Source organism: Sciurus vulgaris (genome assembly GCF_902686455.1).
Source record: "Sciurus vulgaris genome assembly, chromosome: 2".
Classification (NCBI taxonomy): Eukaryota; Metazoa; Chordata; class Mammalia; order Rodentia; family Sciuridae; genus Sciurus; species Sciurus vulgaris.
This window is the reverse complement of record NC_136462.1, coordinates 51,694,632-51,715,896: the sequence shown is the minus strand read 5'-3', so window position 1 is coordinate 51,715,896 and position 21,265 is coordinate 51,694,632. Positions and strand designations below refer to the sequence as shown.

General features: G+C 35.7%; 1 protein-coding gene and 1 long non-coding RNA gene across 3 annotated transcripts in view; both read left to right on the top strand.

Annotated features, from left to right (window-relative positions):
• Window positions 1-21,265, top strand: part of LOC306648876 — a 603,819-nt gene that overhangs the window by 542,652 nt on the left and 39,902 nt on the right. The window lies entirely within an intron of this gene.
• ATL1 (atlastin GTPase 1) overlaps window positions 1-21,265 on the top strand; it is a 67,991-nt gene that overhangs the window by 7,809 nt on the left and 38,917 nt on the right. For both annotated transcript variants that reach the window (XM_079118979.1, XM_079118978.1), the window contains exon 2: window positions 3,752-3,926. In XM_079118979.1, coding sequence (XP_078975105.1) covers window positions 3,893-3,926 — 34 coding nt within the window. In that variant the 5' untranslated portion in view covers window positions 3,752-3,892. The remainder of the gene's footprint in view (window positions 1-3,751; window positions 3,927-21,265) is intronic.

Genomic DNA, 21,265 nt, shown 5'->3' with positions numbered 1-21,265 from the left:
ATATATGTACTTTTTTTTAGTTGTTAATGGACCTTTATTTTCTTTATTTTTATGTGGTACTGAGAATCAAACCCAGTGCCTCACACATGCCAGGCAAGTGCTCTACCACTGAGCCACAACCAGACCCTATTTAAGCTATTTTGAGATATATCCCAAAGCATTGATTGATATAAGTACTTTTGCTACTTATATAGGGAAGGAGCAAATGCAGGCATCAACCACTGAGAAACTCCTGATTAAGGGAGCCCTTTACTTTTTTTTTTTTTATTAGAGCTTTATAGTTATACATAGTAGTTGGGTTCATCCTGAGAAACTCATACATACATGGGATTCTGTTTCAGTTCCTTTTCCCTTTTCCTTCCTCCCCTTTCCCTCCCACCTTTCTTCAGGTCCTCCCTCCCCTCTCTCATATTCCTTCCTGTGCTTTACTAGACTTCCTTTCTGGGAGTCCTTTATTTATGATAGGATAAAATGAATATGTTGAAGGAGCCAACAGAAGAAAAAATAATTGAAGATACAGAAGGGAGAGATTAATTTATGGAGTGACATTTTAGAGGAGGAAGGAAGAGGATCTAGAATACTTAATACACATGGAGGAATATCATTTTTAATTGAAAATAAACTTGATCTTTGACATTTGAACAATCTTTATGAGATACAATTCACATGCCATACAATTCACCAATTTAAGTTATACAATTCAGCAATTTTTAGTATATTCACAGTCCTGTAAAGTTTATTTCACAGTTTTGAAATATTTTCATCATCCCAAAAAGAAACCTCATGTCATGCTCTAATTTCTCCCCAATATCTCATACCCTCCCTATCAGCCCTAAGTAACAATTAGCTTCCTTTTTGTATCTGTAGATTTTTCTATTCTAGGAATTTCATATTAATGAAATCATACGATTTGTGATTTCTGTGGCTGGCTTCTTTCACTTAGCATAATGTTTTCCAGTCCCATCCATGTTGTAGCATATATTGATACTCCACTGTAGGACATGACCACTGGGAAAAGGTCAACCAAGCTGTGTTTCTAATAGTAAAGAAAGAGGAGAAAGGGTAGTTACTGGGCCCATGGCCTATGGTAATAAATATAGCTTCCATTTTCTCATTTCCCTCTATTAATACCTCATCTGGTGGACTGACCCAAACTTCTCTTCTATCAGCTCCAAGTCCTTAGCGATCTTATCTTTACTGGGTTGCAGCAGGTTCCCAGTGTCCAATAATAGCAGACATGTGACTACTAAGAGGCACCCTGCTGCAAACATGGAGTTCTTGCTTCTGTGGAACAAGACCAGTTTCCCTGTGACAATTAAAATCAATCACTCTGACTGGTATATTGACTCCCCTCTCTACTTGTTGGTTCAGTGGTCTGAAGATTCCAAGATGGCCAGGTGGTTAAGTTGAGCTTCCTACTTAATAGAATTATAACTGTGTTATCTGGTGCAAGTGCCTGACCCTTGGATACTAAAATCTTTAAACTTACCAAGCCCAAAACTGTAGAGACAAAAATCAAGTTATTAGGAATAACAGAAGAGTCACCCCTACATTTACCCCTTGGTTCCCAGGTCCAGGCATACTGAATATGGAGAAGATGGCAACATAAAGTAGCTACTGGGGTTAAGTCCTACACCACATCCTCACAGGGTTTCTCTCTTGGTCAGCAATACAGCTGATTCTTCAGCAGACCTTTCCTCCATTCTATCTAATTAGCTGCTTCTTCAGTGATGGGATTGGGGTAAGAGCAACTAATTCCATGAGCATAACCATGGTGCACAGTTTCCTCACAGTAAAATCACTGTCTTTCTCAAAGATATTTCTATTGTTTGTGACACTTGATGATGAATAAGGCACTCTAGAAGTCCATGGATTGTGGTGCTGGTAGCTTTACAGGCAGGGAAGGAAAACTACAATAAATAACCACGTATATTTGTATTTTCATATAATTGAAACTTTTCTCAAAGTTGGTTAAAAATCACCATTTTAAAAAATAAGTGTGTTCTAGTAATGGCTATTAAGATTCAAGGAACAGTGACACGTCAGCCCACGATGAGCACAACAGCACCCAGAACTTGTTTTCTAAATACCTTTTTTCATTTAAAGGAGCCATATCTTCTTGGAGAAATGGCTGATTCTAGTTCTGAAGCAGGGAAAATAAAAGGGAAACCTGGAGTATTTCCTTGTGCCAGAAAACAAGGAAATATTCAAAGACAAATGAGGCACATTTTAAAAGGACACAGGAGCTGGTTCATAGATACAGGGGTGAAGTAAATTCTCTTCCAGTGTTGTTTTCTTTAGTGTTTGGGAAATGTAATTCTGTTGAACACAGGCTCTTTTAAAACTATTTTGTAAACTTGGTTTACAGTGTTCACAGCTCTTAGATCGCTAGAACTACTAACTGAAATATGGAATGCATAAGATTTGGCAGCAATAGGTAAGAGAGTTTGGTTTCTAACATGTTGATTCTTTAATGCTGGTAGGAAAACTGAGTGGAGATAACTTCAGGCAGTTATAGGTCATCTCTGTTGTGATGATTCTTTTTCCTTAAGAGTACATAAGACTAGGGCTGGGTTGTGACTCCGTGGTAGAGTGCTCACCTAATGTGTGAGGCACTGGGTTCGATCCTCAGCACCACATAAAAATAAATAAATAAATAAATAAAATAAAGGTATTGTGTCCATCTACAACTAAAAAAGTATTTTAAGAAAACAGTTCATAAGACTAGATATACAGATTTGACAATCAGCAGCATGGTGATCCTGTCTCAAGTCATCATAGGAATTTCACTGAGAGTGCAGATTGAGGAGCTGCTTTTGATGAACAGTAAGCACAGCCCATGAATATGGTCCTTAAGAGGCTAGCAGTGGTCTTTTAAGAAGAATTGATCACTAGATAATATGGGTAACAACAAAATGCAGAGGAGAAGAAAAATGAGAAGATGAAAAATGGGATGAAGGTATCTGGTGGGTCAGGTAACAAGAAGTGACAGTGTTTCTAGGATATTGACAACTAAGTTTGTAGACAGAAAGAAAACAGCAAAAAAAGGAGAGATCAAGAATATTTTTAAAGTATTTATACCTTTTGCTTTTTCATTCATAATTGTCTACTAACTTATGTCTGCCAAGGCCTACCTAGACTATGTATTATTATTTTGCTTCAAATATTTGCTGTTGGACTATAGCGCCATACTTTATCTCTGCAAATCTAGTAGGAAATGTTACACACTAGGTGTTGAGCTAGTTATAGGTTATGATGTATCTCCAGGTTTAATTGATCTTCTTGATCTAAATTTTGCTAATCTGATTTTAAAATATAGAACCGCTTAGTATAGAAATACAAAATGACACCCTTTTCACTATCATGACCTTGCTTTAAAAAAAAAATGCCTGTTGGATAAAATAAATTATTTTAACTACTTTGGGTATATAAATATTCCAGCATGTTTGTACTAATATGTAACTGTCCTAGGAAGCAGGTATTTGAACAAGAATATTACAGTATATTGGGTTGTGAATTTCTGTCACAATGCTGTTAAATTCTTTGAGAGAATGTGTGCAAAGTGGTGCTGTTTATTTATCTGTGTTTTCCACTGAAAACGTTGCAGTACGTTGTCTGTCACTGTCTTCGCGTTCTGGGGGTGGGCTGAGGTAGGAGGGTGTGACGCTGGTATTTGTGTGAACTCGGGCTGTGATGCTGAGCTTGGTTCATCCCTTTCTCCTCCCTTTTTCTCTCCGCTCCTTCCCACCAGCGCCACAGCAACATCCTCAGAGTCTGAGCGAACTGCGCCCAGCCTGGGCACTGAGAGCCTTCCACCGCCGGCAACCTGCGGCCGGAGTGAAGACAGGGAGCGCAGTGACAGCGCCTCGCCTCCACTAGTCCCCCGACCACCATGGCCAAGAACCGCAGGGACAGAAACAGTTGGGGTGAGTAACAAACGGTAACTTCTGCACCCTGCACAGGGTCTGGCCCTCCGCATTCTGCTTCTGGAGACAAGGAGGGTCAAGGGCTGCTTGGTGCCAGCATCCGCGGCTGGGAGCAGGCCGCTGCCGAGCTGCCCTGCTGGGCAGGAGGAACCATGGCCGAGCGGTGCCCGCGTCACTGAAATCGCGCTGTGGGGGCGAGGGCTGCCTCTGCGTGCAGGCCCGGCCGCCAGCTTCTTCCCTCACCCCGCGCCCGCCTCCTCCCAGCATTTGGACAGCACCCACCCGGCGCCTGCGGGGACTGGAGGGTTCCGCATCCGCCATAGGTTGGAAGGATGGCCTTAAGGGAGGGTGTGCCGGGGACAGTAGCTGCCCGACCGAGAGGGTGAGGGGTCAGGATCTCAATCAGGCGGTACTCCAACCCCCTTTCCCCGGGGCAGCGAGCTTGAGGGGCCCAGCAGGGCGCGGGCTCCGGCGCGCTTTGGAACAATGAAGCTGAGCGCACCAGGGCGGACCGATCATTGCAGACCCAAACAACCCGGGAGAAGGAACACCCTCTTGGGAGTCCCGGAGCGCTGCAGTACTTGTTTTAATTTGGGGGCTGGGAGGGGGAATTTGGGAAGAAGGGGAGCAAAGTTGTGGTTTCCAGTCTTCTGCCCCACCCCGACCTGCTACCGCATTCAGACCAGCCCCAAGGTTGGCTTTGTTCTTTGATTTTACCTTTTGGAGATAGTGGGCTTATGATTCAGCACCAGGCCGAGGGGAGGGGAAAGGAGAGGCCGGGCCCTGTGGGTTCACGCCGCGAGTGGGTGGGCGGTGCTCACGCAGGCGGAGAAGAACGAGCGCAGTGATGCGGGAGAAGTCGCGGCGGCCCCGCCCGCTTTGCTGCTCCAGACCTGATTCTGGCTGATGTGTGTGGGCAGGTTGGGCGTCCTTTTCGCCTTGGGTTCCCGATTTCTTGCAGGCAGTGTGCTTAAGTCCCCAGCATTTTAGGAACTAAAGCCCTCTAAGGCATTTTATTATCTGAACCAGTGCGGATCTCAGGCCTCTGTGGCATGGTAGATAGAGAAATATTTCGTTCATTAGCTTTTGAATTGTTACTATTTTGAAAGTCCGCACCCACTAGGAGTTCAGAGCTGTTTGATTCTTTCTTTAAATGGGATGTCTTCTCTAATTCTATGACCACCTTGGTTATTTCAGTTTACTTTTATCAAAAGACCATACCTCTTATTGCCTTTGATGGTTCTGATGTTCACAGAATCAGCTTGACCACTAATAGGCAAGGCTTGCTTTTGGGAGATTACCTGAGGTTTGTGATAGATGTGGATAGTAAGTTGGAGCAGGGAGGTCTGTCATTAGTTGAATGAATTTAATAAGAGAAAGCAGTTATATTTTCTGAGATCATCTAGCCCCAATTTTAGTAGGTGTGACTTTGAAAACAACAGTTTTCTTCTTTAAAAATCTGGATAAATGTTTTCAGAGTGTCCCCTTTCCACCCTTTCCCTTGGCCTCTAGAATAGGAATTTCTTGAACACTCACCTTAAAGTCAGGTCAGTTATGGTCTTGGTCTCATCAGCTCCACCCTTTTAAGAGACTGGCACATGAAACTTTATTCTGAGGTTTAAAATTTTTCATGTTTATAATGCTTTGGATTATTATTCTTCAGTATTTGGTTACAGAGTTCTTACATAGTAGATTTTTTTCCCTAGATTTTTTTTCTCTCTTGGGAATGTGGTTCTCAAATTGGATTTGCATAATAATCATATTGGGGACTTATTAGAAATGCAGATTCACACATCTTCCAGCCAGAGAATTTGAATCCATAAATCTGAACTCTAGGACCCAGGAATCTGTCTTTAAATTAGCATGTTAGGTGATTGAGAAGCAGATGGTCTGTGGGTTTTATTTGAGAGACATTATCTTAGCTCATTTATGTTTGATAGAAACAGATCTAGTTTACTCAGTTGTCTGGGACAGTTTCAGCTCAAGTGACAGATTAGGAAAAGAAATGCCAGTCACTATGTGCTCACTGGAAGTTTTCACAGTAAAGAAATAGTGGGATTGTGGAGTCTTATCTTGATGTTCTATGCAAATGCTTTACTACTTAGATTTTTGTTTGCTTTGAATATGTATGACATAAATGATTTAGAAAATGTAGCATATGGAGTAGGAGATAGAAATTTTAGCAAAGATGTTAGCCAGGACTGCCTTAATTCCATTTTATTACCAGCACTTAGTAATATGCCTAATGCACAGTAGGTGTTTAATGACAGCAACAGTGGCTGCCATTGAGATATTATGTGGAATAAGTAATCTTCATTTTATACATCAAAAGGTAGAGCTAGTAAATGATAGAGCCAGGATTCCATTTGCCAGTTGGAGTTGAGATTCTTTTGTCTTTATCACTATTCCGTACTGCCTCTTTGCTGAATGGGTAATACTATCTACATAGCATGGAACTACAGTTTTTAAGACACATTCACCTGCATGATTGCATTTGTCTTTAGTATCTTAAGTAATACTATATCTTAGGACATATCATTCTCTTTTTTGCAGTTTTAGATAGGCTAAATGACTTGATTTAAGTTTTAGATAGGCTAAATGACTTGATGAAAATCATATGTTTAGGGAGTGAGGATTGAGGTTAGAACCTAGGGTTTTCCCCCCTAACTTATTTTCTATAACATGATACTGTGGAATATTTTTATAAAAGAATGGGCTGGTTTGTGAGGCCAGTAGAGAAAACAAGCCCCCGTAGAAGCCATAGGTCTCCTATGAGAAAACAGTCATGATAGCTTTTAAAAAAAGATGATGAACTGACCTTCTCACTCTAATAAGTAAATATTTTCTTACAAGTTTGAAAAAAAAGACAGGGAGTTAAGGTAGACAGTCCAGAATTGGAAAATATTTCTTTTCCCAAGAAAAGAGTAAGCAAGATATCTGCAGGATCTGTACAGGAGAGTTAAAATTCAGATGAAGACCTTGTAGTACCATGGAACAGGTATTATTTTTAATGAGTGGCCAGAGACCTGTTAGGTCTTGCCTGGACCATGGAAGCTGGAAAGCAGAAAAACATCTTTCCTGTTGCGGGTCGTGTTTAGGATCACACTAAGAGACACACTGAAGGCAGGTCTGGGAATAGAACTAAGAATCTCACCACCTGTACCTAAATCTACATTTAAGAGGTCTGACTATCTTTACACACTTAATATCAACTCTTCCAAGGTAGGCATTTTATTCTTACTTTAATGTATTAGGAATCTGAGATTCAGAGAGCATAAAGAACTTGCCAGAGGCACCATAATTTACATCTAGAATTTAAATTCAGGATTGATTGCTTCCAGAATCCATTCTATAGAAGACAGGAAACTAGAATAATGTGCCAAAAGGTATCACCATAAGCCTATTTATGATTAAGCTGGTATAAAAAAATCAATGCTCTATAAACTTGATCACTTTGGACTAGAAAAGTAGGCAAAGAATGTGCTAATGTGTGAAATAAAGGGAACAGATGAGTATCAGAAACAGTAGCCCAGAAAGCAGTCTTTCAGTGCTGTACTAGAGCTTACTACCAGAAACAAAACAGAAGGGCATACTTTTTTGTTTCTGTTAATTAAAATTGCTAAAAAGTTGGGATACCACATGAGAATTTGAATTTTCTACAATTTACAGAAACCAATGGCACATTATTGCTTTAGAAGAATAATGAAAGAATAATGTTTGCGCTGAAAGTGTCAGTTTTGCCTGCCTTAAAAAAAAAAAGAAAGAAAGACAGACAGACAGACCTATCTTAGCTTCACAATAAAAGGCCCTTGAGGAAATTAATTTTTAGATTTCTGGGGGTTTTCTAAAGAGAGGTTAAAAACAATCTGGAGAATAATATAGTTATCTCTTGATCTTCTTTCTTTTCTACTTGGCTATGTTCTGTTTTTCTTAAAATGAGGCTATTTAGCATTCCTTTTTTTCCTTATCTCAATTTCAAAATTCTTTATCCTCCTGAAACAAAACGGAATTTCTACTAGGTCCTACACTGACTGTATATGACAGACAGTATATGTATAACATTTACTGTGGATCTCCCTCCCCCACATTTTTCTCATTAAATTTGCCTTCCCTGAATCTCTTATTCAAATGCATTTTTCATGTTTGGGGTGTGTGTGTGTGTGTGTGTGTGTGTGTGTGTGTGTGTGTGTAATTAACACCTGTTTAGACCTTGTCTTGATGACTCTGGGTTATACCTTTGCTCCATTCTCAAACTCTGCAACCTGTATTAGCTTTAGAACCAGACTAGACTAAGCTAGAACCTGTGATTATTGGGAAAAAGATAAAAAAGTTTTTAGCTTTAGAAGATTTTCTTCTTTTACATAAAAACTCTTATGAGTTATATCTATACACAAAAGAACATATAAAATATACATGTTCGGTTTTAAAAAGAGTAATAATGTCCCCAACTCCCCAATTGAAGAAATGGAGTTTTATCAATATTTTCTTACTCCTTGTGTGACCTTCCTTAATGACAACCTTGCCTCACCCTCCCAAATGTAGACAATTTAACAAATTTGGTATTCTTCTCTCCTGATCATTTTTAAAATGAATAAATGTATATCCCTAAATAACATATTAGTTTTATACTTTTAAGAACCTAATGTAAGTGGACTATAAAGTAAGCATATTCTCCAAAAATATTTTGTTCAGTCCACATCCTCACTCACAGTTGGTGTATTGTAGTATGTGTCATGAGACCTCATTGTAGTTTCAGTTTGCCTTTTACTGAATGCCAATGAGGTGTGAGGTGTGTTCATATATTTATTGGTCATTCATATTTCCTAGTCTATGCCATCGCCCTTTCCCATTTAAAATTAGGTTATCTTTTTCTTTGTGCTTTGTACGAGTTCTTCATATATTTTTGGATATAAGTGCTTTGTTAATTGTAGTACAGCTGTCTTGCCATTTTGTGGCATGGCTTTTCTCTGTGCAGAAAATTTTAATAAACAAATACCTTATGTATAAATGTAATCAATATTTTCCCTTATGTTTTATATTTTTTGTATTTTAAGAAATCTTGCCCTATTCCAAGGTTGTAAAGCATTCTCTTATCTGGCTTTAATTTTTTGCACTTCATTTTTTTCAATGTTTTTATTGTAGTAAAATGCACATGACTCGAATTTTATTCTTTTAACCATTTTAGGAGTACAGTATGGTGATATTAAGTACATTCATATTGTTATGCATCCATAACTGCCATCCTTCTCTTGAATTATTCGTCTTACAAAACAGAAACTCTGTACCACTAAAAAATAACTCCTGGTCCTTTCTCCTGCAAGCTCCTATTAACCACCATTTTATTTTCTTTCTTTATGATTCTTGACTCTTCTAGGTACTTCACAGAAGTGGAATGACAAACTATTTTTATTTTTGTGATTGACTTATTCACTTGGCATATTCTCCTCAAGGTTGATCCATGTTGTAACATATATCAGAACTTATTTCCTTATAAACTATGAATAACATCCATAGTATGTATGTATCACATTTAGCCTATCCATTTATCTGCTGATGGACACTTAGGTTGCTTCCCCATTTTAGCTATTGTGAACAATGCTTTTGTGAAATGGGTGCAAAAATATCTCTTTGAAATTCTGCTTTTAGGTATATGCCCCGAAGCAGAATTGCTGGTCCTTCATAATTCTATTTTTAATTTTTAAGGAATTGTTACACAGCAGATTTATCATTTTACATTCTCACCAACAACACTCTTAGTTTCCAAATTTTCAACATTCTTGCCAACACTATTTTTTAAAAAAGCTATCTGAATGGATGTGACCTCCTATCTGGTTGTTCTATCCATTATTGAACTTAGGGTATTGAAGTCTTCAACTATTATTATAAAACTGTCTGTTCGATATAATTCAATCATTTTTTTCCTTTTTTGTTTCGTTTTTTTCCCCCATTCTGACAATTTCTTTTAACTGGGGAGTTTAATCCATTTACATTTGAAGTAATTTCTGATAAGGAAGACTTATTTCTTCATTTTGTTATTTGTTTTTTATACTCCTTGTGGTTTTTTTGATCCCTATTTTCCTGTATTACATATTTTGTGTTTAGTGGTTTTTTGTAGCATAATATTTAGATTATGTTATTTAATTTTATGCATATTTTATAACTTTTCTTTGTGGTGATCATGGAAATTACATTTAGTTTCCTAAAGTGGTAACACTCTAATTTGAATTTATGCCACTTTAACTTCAATTGCATACAAAATTTCTGCTCTTTTATGCTTTTGACCCATCCCTTTTGGTTATTATTGTCACAGAATTGAATATCTATACATTGTATGTTCAAAACTATAAACTAAAAATCATTTTGAAAATGCATCAGTCTCTTAAATATGTAGACAACAAAATGTGGAGTTACAAACCAGTGTTAATAATAATAGCTTTGAGATTAATAACTACTTTTTAATTATACTAGTCTCTTAAGCCATATAGAAAACAAGGGATGGATTTGTGGACTGTTATTAAAATAATTGACAATCCCTTGAATGAAGCAAGTCACTTCTCCGTTGCTGCTTTAGAAAAATTTCTCTTTTCCTTTGGCATTTGACAGTTTAATTATAATGTGTCTCAATGAATTTATCCTACTTAGAGTTTGTTGAACTTCTTAGATGTTTATATTTGTATCTTTCACCAAACTTGGGATGTTTTCAGTCATCATTCTTCAAATCATCTCTCTCCTTTCTCTCTCTTCTCCTTCTGGAACTCCTATATTTGTTTGTTTACTTGCCAGTATCCTACAGGTCCTTTAGGCTTTGTTCACTTCTGTTCAATCTTTTTTTCTTCCTGTTCCTTAGACTCAATAATTTCAATTGGCCTATCTTCAATTTTGCTGATTCTTTTCTTTTCCCTGCTCATATATTCCTTCAAATTCCCATAGTGAATTTTTTATTTTAGTTACTGTATTTTTCAGTTCTAGAATTCTTGGTTCTTTTTAGGTTGCCTACCCTTTATTGAAATTTCCATTTTGTTTATACATCATTTTCTTGGTTTTCTGAATATCTTCTGCTGGTTGACTACAGTAAGAGTGTTTTAAAGTAATTGTCTTATAGGTCTATTATCTTGTCTTTATTTGGGATGCTTTCTTTTTTATTTTTCTTTCCCAAATGGGCCACACTTTCCTTTTTCTTTGTATGTTTTGTGATTTAGTGAAAACTTGATATTTGAATCTCATAATGTGGTAAACTTAGGAAACTCGGATTGTTTCCCTTCCCTAGGGCTTGTTATTTTTTGTTGTTATTTTAACTGTTATAGGCTGTTTCCATGTCAAGATCTGCCTGAGGTGCAAACTAGTCATTTCAGGTCTTATTTCCCACTGTGATTCCCCCTAACCTGCATGAAAATTGTACCAGGAACATCTGCATGGCTTCTTGTAGTGGGGTTGTGGGTTGAGGGTGTAAGGCAGCTTGGGACCCGCGGTGATAGCCCCCGCTGGGCGATCCTGCTGAACTGCTGCCCACTTGCTTGGCTCGCCAATAGCTCCCAGAAAAATGCACCGCAGACACGAGGTCTCATGCAAGAGACTTTATTATGTGGACGACTAACACGTCTGCTCCAGAGTGAAAAGATAGGAAAAAGGAGAAAGATGGCGTGTGGCTTCTCCCAGATATTGGAATCTCCCGGACTGGAAGGAACCAATAGCGGAGGAGAATACTTGCAAGCTGACTGATGAACCAATAGCTATTTAGCATGTTAGGACATAACGTGGGAAGCAGGAAAATGGCGACAGCATAAGCTGGAAATTCCTGTGAAGTAAGAGGCAGGCAGAGCGCAGATTGACAGGTGTTGAGAGGCCAAGTATTGGCTTTATATTACAGAGGGATGGGTAGGTGTTAATGAGCTAAGAGCTGACCTTGATATTAACTTCCCAAGCTTACCCCTGAAAGTTGTAAACTTTCAATAGACTTCAAAGGTCTTCCCAGAGCTCTCCCAGTCTTTTTATTGCTTTACTTCACTTAATTAAGACTGTGTTACTTTGTTTCCAAATAATAATTTTTTAATCATCACTGGATATTGAATTTTAATGTATTTATTCATTTTTAACAAATACTTTTTCTGTATTATTGAAATGATGACTTGGGTTTTCTTTAATGTGTTAATATTTTAGTTGCAATAATAGATCTTCTATGTTGAAGTGATCATGCAATCTTAAATAAACCCAGGATAGTTATGCTACTTTATTTTTTAAAATACATTGCTGTAATTGCTAATCTTTTGACTAAGATATTTACAAGCAGGTTTATAACTGAGTTTTCTTTCTTGCACTTTCTTTGTCTGATTTTAGTATCAAGATTTTACTAACTATAAAATATGTAGGGCAGATTTCCTTTTTTTCTTTTTTCTATTCTCTATATGATTTTATTTAAGATTATAATGATCCAGTTTGAGAAAAATAGTCTTTTAACACACCTGGACCTGCTTTTTCTTTTAATAGTAAGATTTTCAATCATTGATTCAATTTCTATAATGGTTTTAGAGCAATTAAAGGTTCTACCTCTTCTGGGGTTGGTTTTTTTGGTCGTTTTCTGTGGTGCTAGGGATTAAACCGAGGTCCTCATGCATGCTAGAAAAGCACTACACCACTGAGCTATATTCCTAGCCCCCTGGGGTCAGTTTTAGTAATTTACAGTTTTCTTGAAATCAGTCCATTTGAACAACTTGGCAAAATTGTCCTAAGTTTTCTCTTATTTTCTTGACCTAAAGTGTTTTGTTTTGTTTTGTTTTTTTAATTTGTGTCTTCCTTATTGTATCTTTTATTGTCTAATTTCTTTTTTCTTTTCAATTTATTTAATTTCTGTGCAGCTCTATTATTTTCTTCATAGTCTATATTTTTAATTTAAAAAGTTGGATACTGCACTCATAAATTTTCTGTTTTTCTCTTTTTAATATACCTATTATGTTTTTTAATTTTTGATACAGTATGCTATGTATGTGTCCCTTAGCTCAGATTTACTCAATGTACTACTTATTATGTTCCATATTCTAGCTGATTTTGGACTTCCTTTTTTCCCTTTTTGGACTTTTTGATCTACCAAATACTGATATCTAATAGATACTTTAAAGTTTTCAGATATGTTTAAAAATGGCAATGTGTTTTTTCAATCTCCCCTTCTGTTTTGTCAGACTTTGCTTATACACTTTGGCCTATACACTTTGTTATATACATACAAATATGAAATAGTCACATCTTCCTGGTGAATTGATTCTTTTATTTTTATGTACTGAATCTCTATCTTGAGTAATACTTTCTGTCCCAGAGTCTGTTTTATCTGATGTTAACATAGATACTTCATATTTCTTTTGCTAGTTTGGTTTGTGAGTAGGGGTAACTGGAGAGGAGTCTGACTGATATCTACAAAATGAATCATCTTGTCTGCTTGATTATTGGAAACTTCAGCAGTGAATGCCCTTGGGGAGCATTCCTATGAGACTGAATATCTGTTACCATTCCAAAAGTCCTTCCACAAACTTCTTCCAAACACCTGAGCATCTGGCCTAAGTGTTAGCTACTGTCCATGAATTGATAACTTGTCATGTGCTGCAGTCCTCCCAGCTGTTATCTGTGCACTTATCTTTTCTATTGGAAGACAACAATGATTTTTTCCGTCACTCTGTCTTCCAAATGTCCTATGTGGCCTTCTTTGGCAAAATCTAAACTAGATCTCAGCTGAGAACATATATGTAAGAGTTATATTGTATTTTCTACAGTCTCTGCAGTGTTTCCAGTCTCCTCTGCAACTAAGGAGAGCTTAGAAAGATGGAGATAGAGTTCAGCATGACATAGAAAATATTCATGACAAAGCATAACCATACATTTTCTGAATAGCTGACTCAGAGATGGTCAAAGGACCAGATCATTCTTTAGAAACCAAATACTTCTAAAACAGACTTTTTTCAGGATCTATAAATGCCTGTGTATTTGTTTGCGTTTCTTAGTGGAAATTATATTTTCCACCTGCTTTTTTTCTTAAAATATGTGAACATAGTTTCTTATGATTAGGTATTTTTCTGTTACATGATTTCAAATGACTGTGTATTTTTCACAGTACTGCTGTGACATAATTTATTTACAGTATCCTAGGTTAGGTATTTAGATTATTTCCAACTTGTTACTATATAAACAATGCTGTTGTGAACCTCTATTTAGATATATGTGTGCACAGTTCTGACAATTTCCTTAGGATAAATTCCAGGAAATGGAACTGTTTTGTTAAAAGAAATGTATGTTTTTAAAAATGTTTTTCATTCTTTCTAATAGTGTGTGTGTGTGTGTGTGTGTGTGTACATTTATGTATTTTTTTAACCATTACTAGTTATGATAACCAAAAAGGTTGTCTCCTTTTGATTAATGGATCTTTGCTAGGAAAACTGAACTTCCCCCCCATTTTTATTAGCCATTTATATTTCTTATTATTATTATTTATTTATTGCTTGCAATTGTATTAACTTTTTATCACTGTGACAGAATACCTGGGGAAAACAGCTTAAAAGAAGGAAGATTTAGTTTGGCTCAATATTTCAGAGGTTTTAGTTCCTAGTCAGCTGTTCCATTGCTTTGAACCTGAGTCAAGGCAGAACAACATGGCAAATGAGTATGGCAGAGGAAAACTGCTTACCTCGTGGCAACTAGCAAACAGAGAGGAAGGGGCCTGGAACAAGACAGAATCCCCAACGGCTACACCCTCAAGGACCTACTCCCTACAACTAGGTTCCATCTCCTATAGTTTCCACTCCCTGCAATAATTTATACAGCTATGAATTCCTCAATTAATTAATCCATTGATGAGTTCAGACCCTCAGTTCCTCAAATGCTCACCTATGCATTGGGGACCAAGCATTAAATGCATGAGTCTTTGGGGGACATTTCAGATCCAAACCATAACAACAGTACAGGGGGTTGAACCTAGTACTGTTAGGCAGACATTCTACAACTGAACTACATCCCCACTCCTTTTTAGAATCTTATTTTGAGACAGATGTAGAATAGAAAAGATGAAGTATAGATTTTTTTTAACAAAGTTTACAATTAAGAAAATTAGTTATATACTGTGATAGCATTTCTAGTATGTAAAAATGATTATTCTCTATACTCTAAATTTTGAAGATTCCTTTTCTACATATCTAAATTCAGCAGCTGAGTTCTGGCTTCCAGTGACTTAGAACACTATATAGAATGTAAAAGTCCCCAAAGTTCTTATATTGAATATAAGATCAAGTATGTGAAAAGATAAAATGATGGCATTTTGTCTATCTATTGCTATTACAGAATACCAGAGACTGAGTGATTTATAAAGAGTGGATTATTTTGACTTACAGTGGCTTGAGGCTGGCAGTCCAAGATCATGCAGCCACATCTGTCAGGGCATTTGTGTTGTACCGTAACATAGTGGAAAAGCTGAAGAGGTTATGTTAAAGGAAGAATACAACAAGGGCAGCTTTGCTTGGTAACAACCCACTCTTGGGGTAACTATTCCAGTCCTGTGTGAGAGAGAACTCCAATGACTTCCTTGGGAGTTAAACAAGTCCTTTGAGAAAGACACTAATCCATTCATAAAGGAAACACCCCCATGACCTAATCACCTCGTAAAGGCTCCACCCCTATTCAATATTGTTACACTGGGGACCATATTTCAACATGAGTCTTAGAGGACACAAAGCATAAAGCATATTCAAACCATAGCAAGTTGGTTATCTCCTTGTGAGCCATACATTTTTGTATAAAACCATAGTAAAATGCTAATTCCCAGCCAGTTTGCTTCTGATCTATTTCCTTTTCCTTCTCTTTTTAGGATTTGGGTAGTGTTCAGGGAATTGAAATAAGTTTAGTTCAGCAAAATTCATTTGAAACTCATTTCCTCTGTTGCTGAGGAAACTTGGTATGTATTCCAAAGGATTTTTGAATTATTTTAGACTAACAAGAATAATATATATTGCATAGGTAGTAATACATAGTTATAAAGGATGAATCAAGTATGTAATATTTGTTTTTAGTAATGCCAGCAGCTAATCCTTTTTAAAGTTATTTTTATTAAATTTTAAAAAATAAATATTTACTAAGGATCTACTATATGTGAGCTTCTTTATAACTTATCAAAAAATACAAATAAGACAGTTTGTGCTCTCCATGTATTTTTAGTCTGTATTTTCAGTTTTGATCTTTTATAGAAACTAAAGATTTTGTAAATATTTTAACAGGTTTATTGAAATATACTTCATATTCTATATAATTCACCCATTTAAAGCATATAGTCCAGTGGCTTTTAGTGTATTCACAGAGTTATATATCCATCAGCATAATTTTAGAACATTTTCATTAGTCTCCCAAAGAAACCTTGCAGCACTTAGCCATCAACCCCCAATCCCCATCCAAACCTAGCCACAAACAACCACTACTCTACTTTCAGTCTCCACATATTTGGCTATTATGAACATTTTTATGTAAGTTGAGTCATGCAATATGTGGTCCTTTGTGGCTGACTTCTTAATAGTGATTTCAGGTTTTGTCCATATTATAACATGGATTGGTACTGTATTTCTTTTTATTCCTGAATAACATTTCAGTGTATGGCTATATCACATTTGATTTATACATTTGTCAGTTGGTTAGACATTTGGGTTGAAGCTCTTCTAAGGAGCTTTATAAATGTAGATTACCGTAAATACAGGTATAGGTTGATGGTAATGATAGGTTTCAGATAGGAAGAATTTTTCAACTTTAAGTGAGGCATAAACTAATGATTGTATTTTTACAAATAAACATTCCCAAATTTGCTTTACCATTCATTTTTTATTTAATAACAAACTACTCCAATATTTCTGAATGTCTCATCAAAAGTAAAGTTTTTTTTAATATGGTATTTTGTCCACATTGTAATAAGACTTCTTCTCATTAACCATCTAAGTATTTTATAGATTTGTTTTATTTTACAACATAATTAAACCACACTTAAAAGCAAATTCTTTCCTCTTTATGAAATACATTTGTAACTCTTTAAGGGCCTGGAACATGTAAACAAAAAGTTCAGGGCTAGGAATATAGCTCAGTGGTACAGCGTGAACCTTAGCACATGTGAAGTCCTGGGTTTGATCCCCAGCACTGCAGAAAGAAGGAAAAAACAAAACGAAAACAAGCTCAGAGTTATCTATCTCACCCACACCTAATATTCAAAGATAGAGTAGGTATTAATCAGATACAAGCATCCACTGAGGTTTTTCCTTTTTCTTTTACCCATAGTAACCAAATCGTCCCAAATCCTCTCAGATCTATGATTTGTCTTCCTCTGCCTGATTTGACCCCTCATAACCTTTCCAACCTACTCCATCTATATCATACTCCTTGCTGTTCCTCAAACATGTCACTTTCACACTTTTTTTCAGTTATACCATACTGTAATTACAGATTTTGTATCTTGAGTTATTTTTCATAAGATATGATAGCAATTATTTTAAATGAGATTCCTCATTCTTTGTAATTACATTATAGTTCATAGGTTGATTACCATATAGTTCATAATTGATTAAAAAGTCCTTAGTTGATGGACATTTATATTGCTTCTGGTGTTTTGTATGTGTATGAATATATCTGTGGAATGAATTCCTTGAAATAACATTTCTGGATGAGGGAGTATATACATTTGTGTTTTTTATAATTATTGCTTAATTACTTCTCAAAAGTGCTCTGTCCATTTTTTGTTTTCTTCTTTTCTTTTTAGCAGTGCTGCCGATCGAATCCTGGATAATTTTTTTTTTTTTTTCCAGCAGTGGGAATTGAGAACCCAGGATCTTGAGCATGTTAGGCAAACACTGAGCCATAACCCCAGCCCACTATATCCATTTTAATTTCCACCTGCCGTGCCTGAGAATACAAGTTCACATCTCAACCAATACAAGGAATTATCACACTTTTAATTTTCATAAATCTGATATATAAAAAAAGGTTATCAATGATTTTCATTTTTATTTGCATAGCAATTAATATCTTTCCATATGTGTAGAGTCATTGGACATGTTTCTTATCAATTGCAAATTTGTATCCTTTGTCCACTTTCTCATTTTATACTTAGGTGTAACATTTATTTGAAATAGTTTTTTTTTTTTTTTTTTTTGTATCAGGGACTGAACCCAGGGGCACTTAACTACTGAGCCACATACCAGCCCTTTTTATTTATTTTTTTTAAAATTTAAAGTGTATTTTAAAAATATTTTTTATATGTTGATAGATCTTTATTTTATTCCTTTATTGATATGTGGTACTGAGAATCAAACCCAGTGCTTTACGAATGCAGGCAAGTGCTGTACCACTGAGCCACAACCCTATCCCCGCTTTTTATTTTTTATTTTGAGACAGTCTCACTGAGTTGCTTAGAGCCTCAGTAAGTTGCTGAGGCTGACCTCATACTTTCAATCCTCCTGTCTCAGCCTCTTAAATCATTGTGAATATAGGTGTACACCACCACGCCTGGCTTGAAATAGATTTTTGTGTATGGTGAGAGATTGAAGTGGGGGTTCATTTTTTTCCCCATGTAGCTTTTCATTTGATTTAGCACAATTTATTAAAAAGATCATCTTTTTCATTTATTGCAGTTGTATCTTTGTAGTTAATCAAATGAATGTGTATATGTGGATCTGCTTCTGAAATCTCCGATCCAGTCTGTTTGTCTGTGCTTATAAAAACATCAGCCTGTCTTAATTACTATAGATTTTAAATACCTATTGGTGCCTGTTAATGTAAGTTCCCAACTTTGTTCTTTAAGATTTTCTTTGTTATTCTCAGTTCTTTGTCTGCCTTTCCATATGAGTTGTTCATTCGTACAAGAAAGATTGCTGAAGATTTGATTGGAATTCTAACCAATCTATGGGTCAATGGAGAACATTGACACTTTTACAACATAGAGTCTTTTAACCTGAGAACATCTGTGTCCTTCTTTCAGTAATATTTTGTATTTTTCTGTACAGATCTTAAATGTCTTTCATTAGATTTCAATGGTGTGTTGGAGCCAGACTGTCTTAGATCATGAGAGATTATGAGGACTGATCAGGTGCCTCTCCATCTCCACATTCAATAAATCACACTGTCAGATTGAAATGGGGCATGGTGGGAGTGTTTATGGAAATTGGCAAATGCTACGAATTTGGAATTTTTCCCATCTATCTACCATCAGTATTTGGTAGCTATACATTTAGCAGCATATCATTTAGACTTATTCCTAGATGTATTAGTTTTATAAGGCTATGTAAATGGTATTTTTCTCATTTAAACATTAGGTATAATATGCACAGTAAAATTCACCCTTTTAGTGTACTTTTCTGTGATTTTTGATACATTTTTATAGTCATATCTATGTCTACCACAAGCAAGATAAAATGCTTCCGTTACCCCAGTTTTTCCCATCCCTTTGTAGTCAGCTCCTTCCTCCACCCAACCACAGTTCCTGTCAACCACAAATCTACTTAGCCTATTCTGGACAGTTTGTGTAAATGAACTGAATATTACAATGTAAATGAGATTCATGGTGAGATGCAATCATGTTGCGTGAACAAGTAGTTCCTTTTAATTTTTAATATTCCATTATGTGGATTACCAGTTTCTTTAGTCATTCCCTAGTTGAGGGGCATTTGGGTTGTTTACAGTTCATAGTTTTGGCCATCATCAATAAAGCTGCAGGTTTGAGTGTAAATGCAGGTTTTCATTGAACTTGGATAAATTTCTATAAGTGGTATTTCTGGGTCTTCTAGTAAGTATATATTCAACTTTATGAGAAACTGAACAACTGTTGTGTGAATTGGCTATTCAATTTTTGCATTCCAACCAGCAACATATTTGAATTCTAATTGCTCTACATTCTTGTTGGTACTTGTTTTTATGCAGTTTGTTTTGTTTTTTAGCCTTTCTTCTAGGTGTGCAGTATTGTCTTGTTGTGGTTTAATTTTCATTTCACTGATGACTTACGATCTCTTCGTGTTTTTATTTCCCATCCATATGTTTTCTTTGGTGAAGTATAGTTCAAATCTTTAACCCGATTTTTAACTGGGTAATTTATTTCAGTATTATTGAGATTTTAAAATTCTTTATAAATTCTTGATACAAGTCCCTTATCAGATATATGATATACAGATACTTTTGAGAAAAGAAAATCAGACTCAACTTATTCGTAAATAGAAATAAACAATTTCTAAACAAAATTAGTAAGATATCACACCCTGAAAATATTATGTTCATATAAAATGCAAAGATATTACTCAAAATATTGATGCATTTGAGGTAAAAAATGTCATCTCAGTGGATGCAGAAAAGACATTGGATAAAATTTATTATCCACTTATGATTTAAAAAAAAACTCTTAGTAAACTGAAAGTAAAAGAGAATTTTCTTAATTGGATAATTTCTATCTACCAAACTAAACTAAACTCTAACAATTGTGACCCCAAATATGGAAATACTAGAAATACTCCCTTTAGAATCAAAAAGTTTATGCCAACCAAAATGAGATGTTCTGTCCATTATTACCTCTTCTATTCAACATTGCATTGAAAGTGTTATAATATAAGAAAAAGGAAAGAACTCCATAAGGATTTACAACTTGGGAATAAAATTGTCATTATTCATAAGTTTTATTTCTACTTCTACATTTTAACAGTCCAAAAGCATCTATGTAAAATTTATAGGAAATAATAGTTTTGTAAATGTTTCAATATCAGACAGCACATTACAATTACAGTTCTTTATCCAACAAAGAAAACATAAATAAAACAACAACAGATAAACCAGTCATAATTAGCAATAAAAACTACAATGTACTTAGGAATATATGTAATAAACCTCTCTGTACCTCCCCAATTTATAAAAACTTTACTGAAGGGAATTAGAGACCAAAAATACATGGAGAGAGAACCCATGTTTCTGGATTTAAAAACTTATTACTATAGTAATATTGATTCTTTCCAAATTGAAAAATCTATATATTTAATATAATTTTAATAAAAATTCAACTAGTATATTGATTCTAATATTTATATTTAAAGGCTAAAATGTCTAAGATTGATAATAATTAGAGTAATAAGGGCTTGCCACACTCTAGGTAAAAACTTTTTATAAAACTATTTTTTCATTAAGGTAGCATCTTATTGGTGCTGGGATTAGGAAAATTAATGAACAGTTCAGAATTAAGAGCTGAGAAACAAGTCATTATATGTTTGTGTACCTTATTCATGACAAAGATTCCATGGCAGACTGCTTTAGGAACTAAAGGACTTTGGTAAATATAGCTCCGAAAAATGTTGTAACTCATA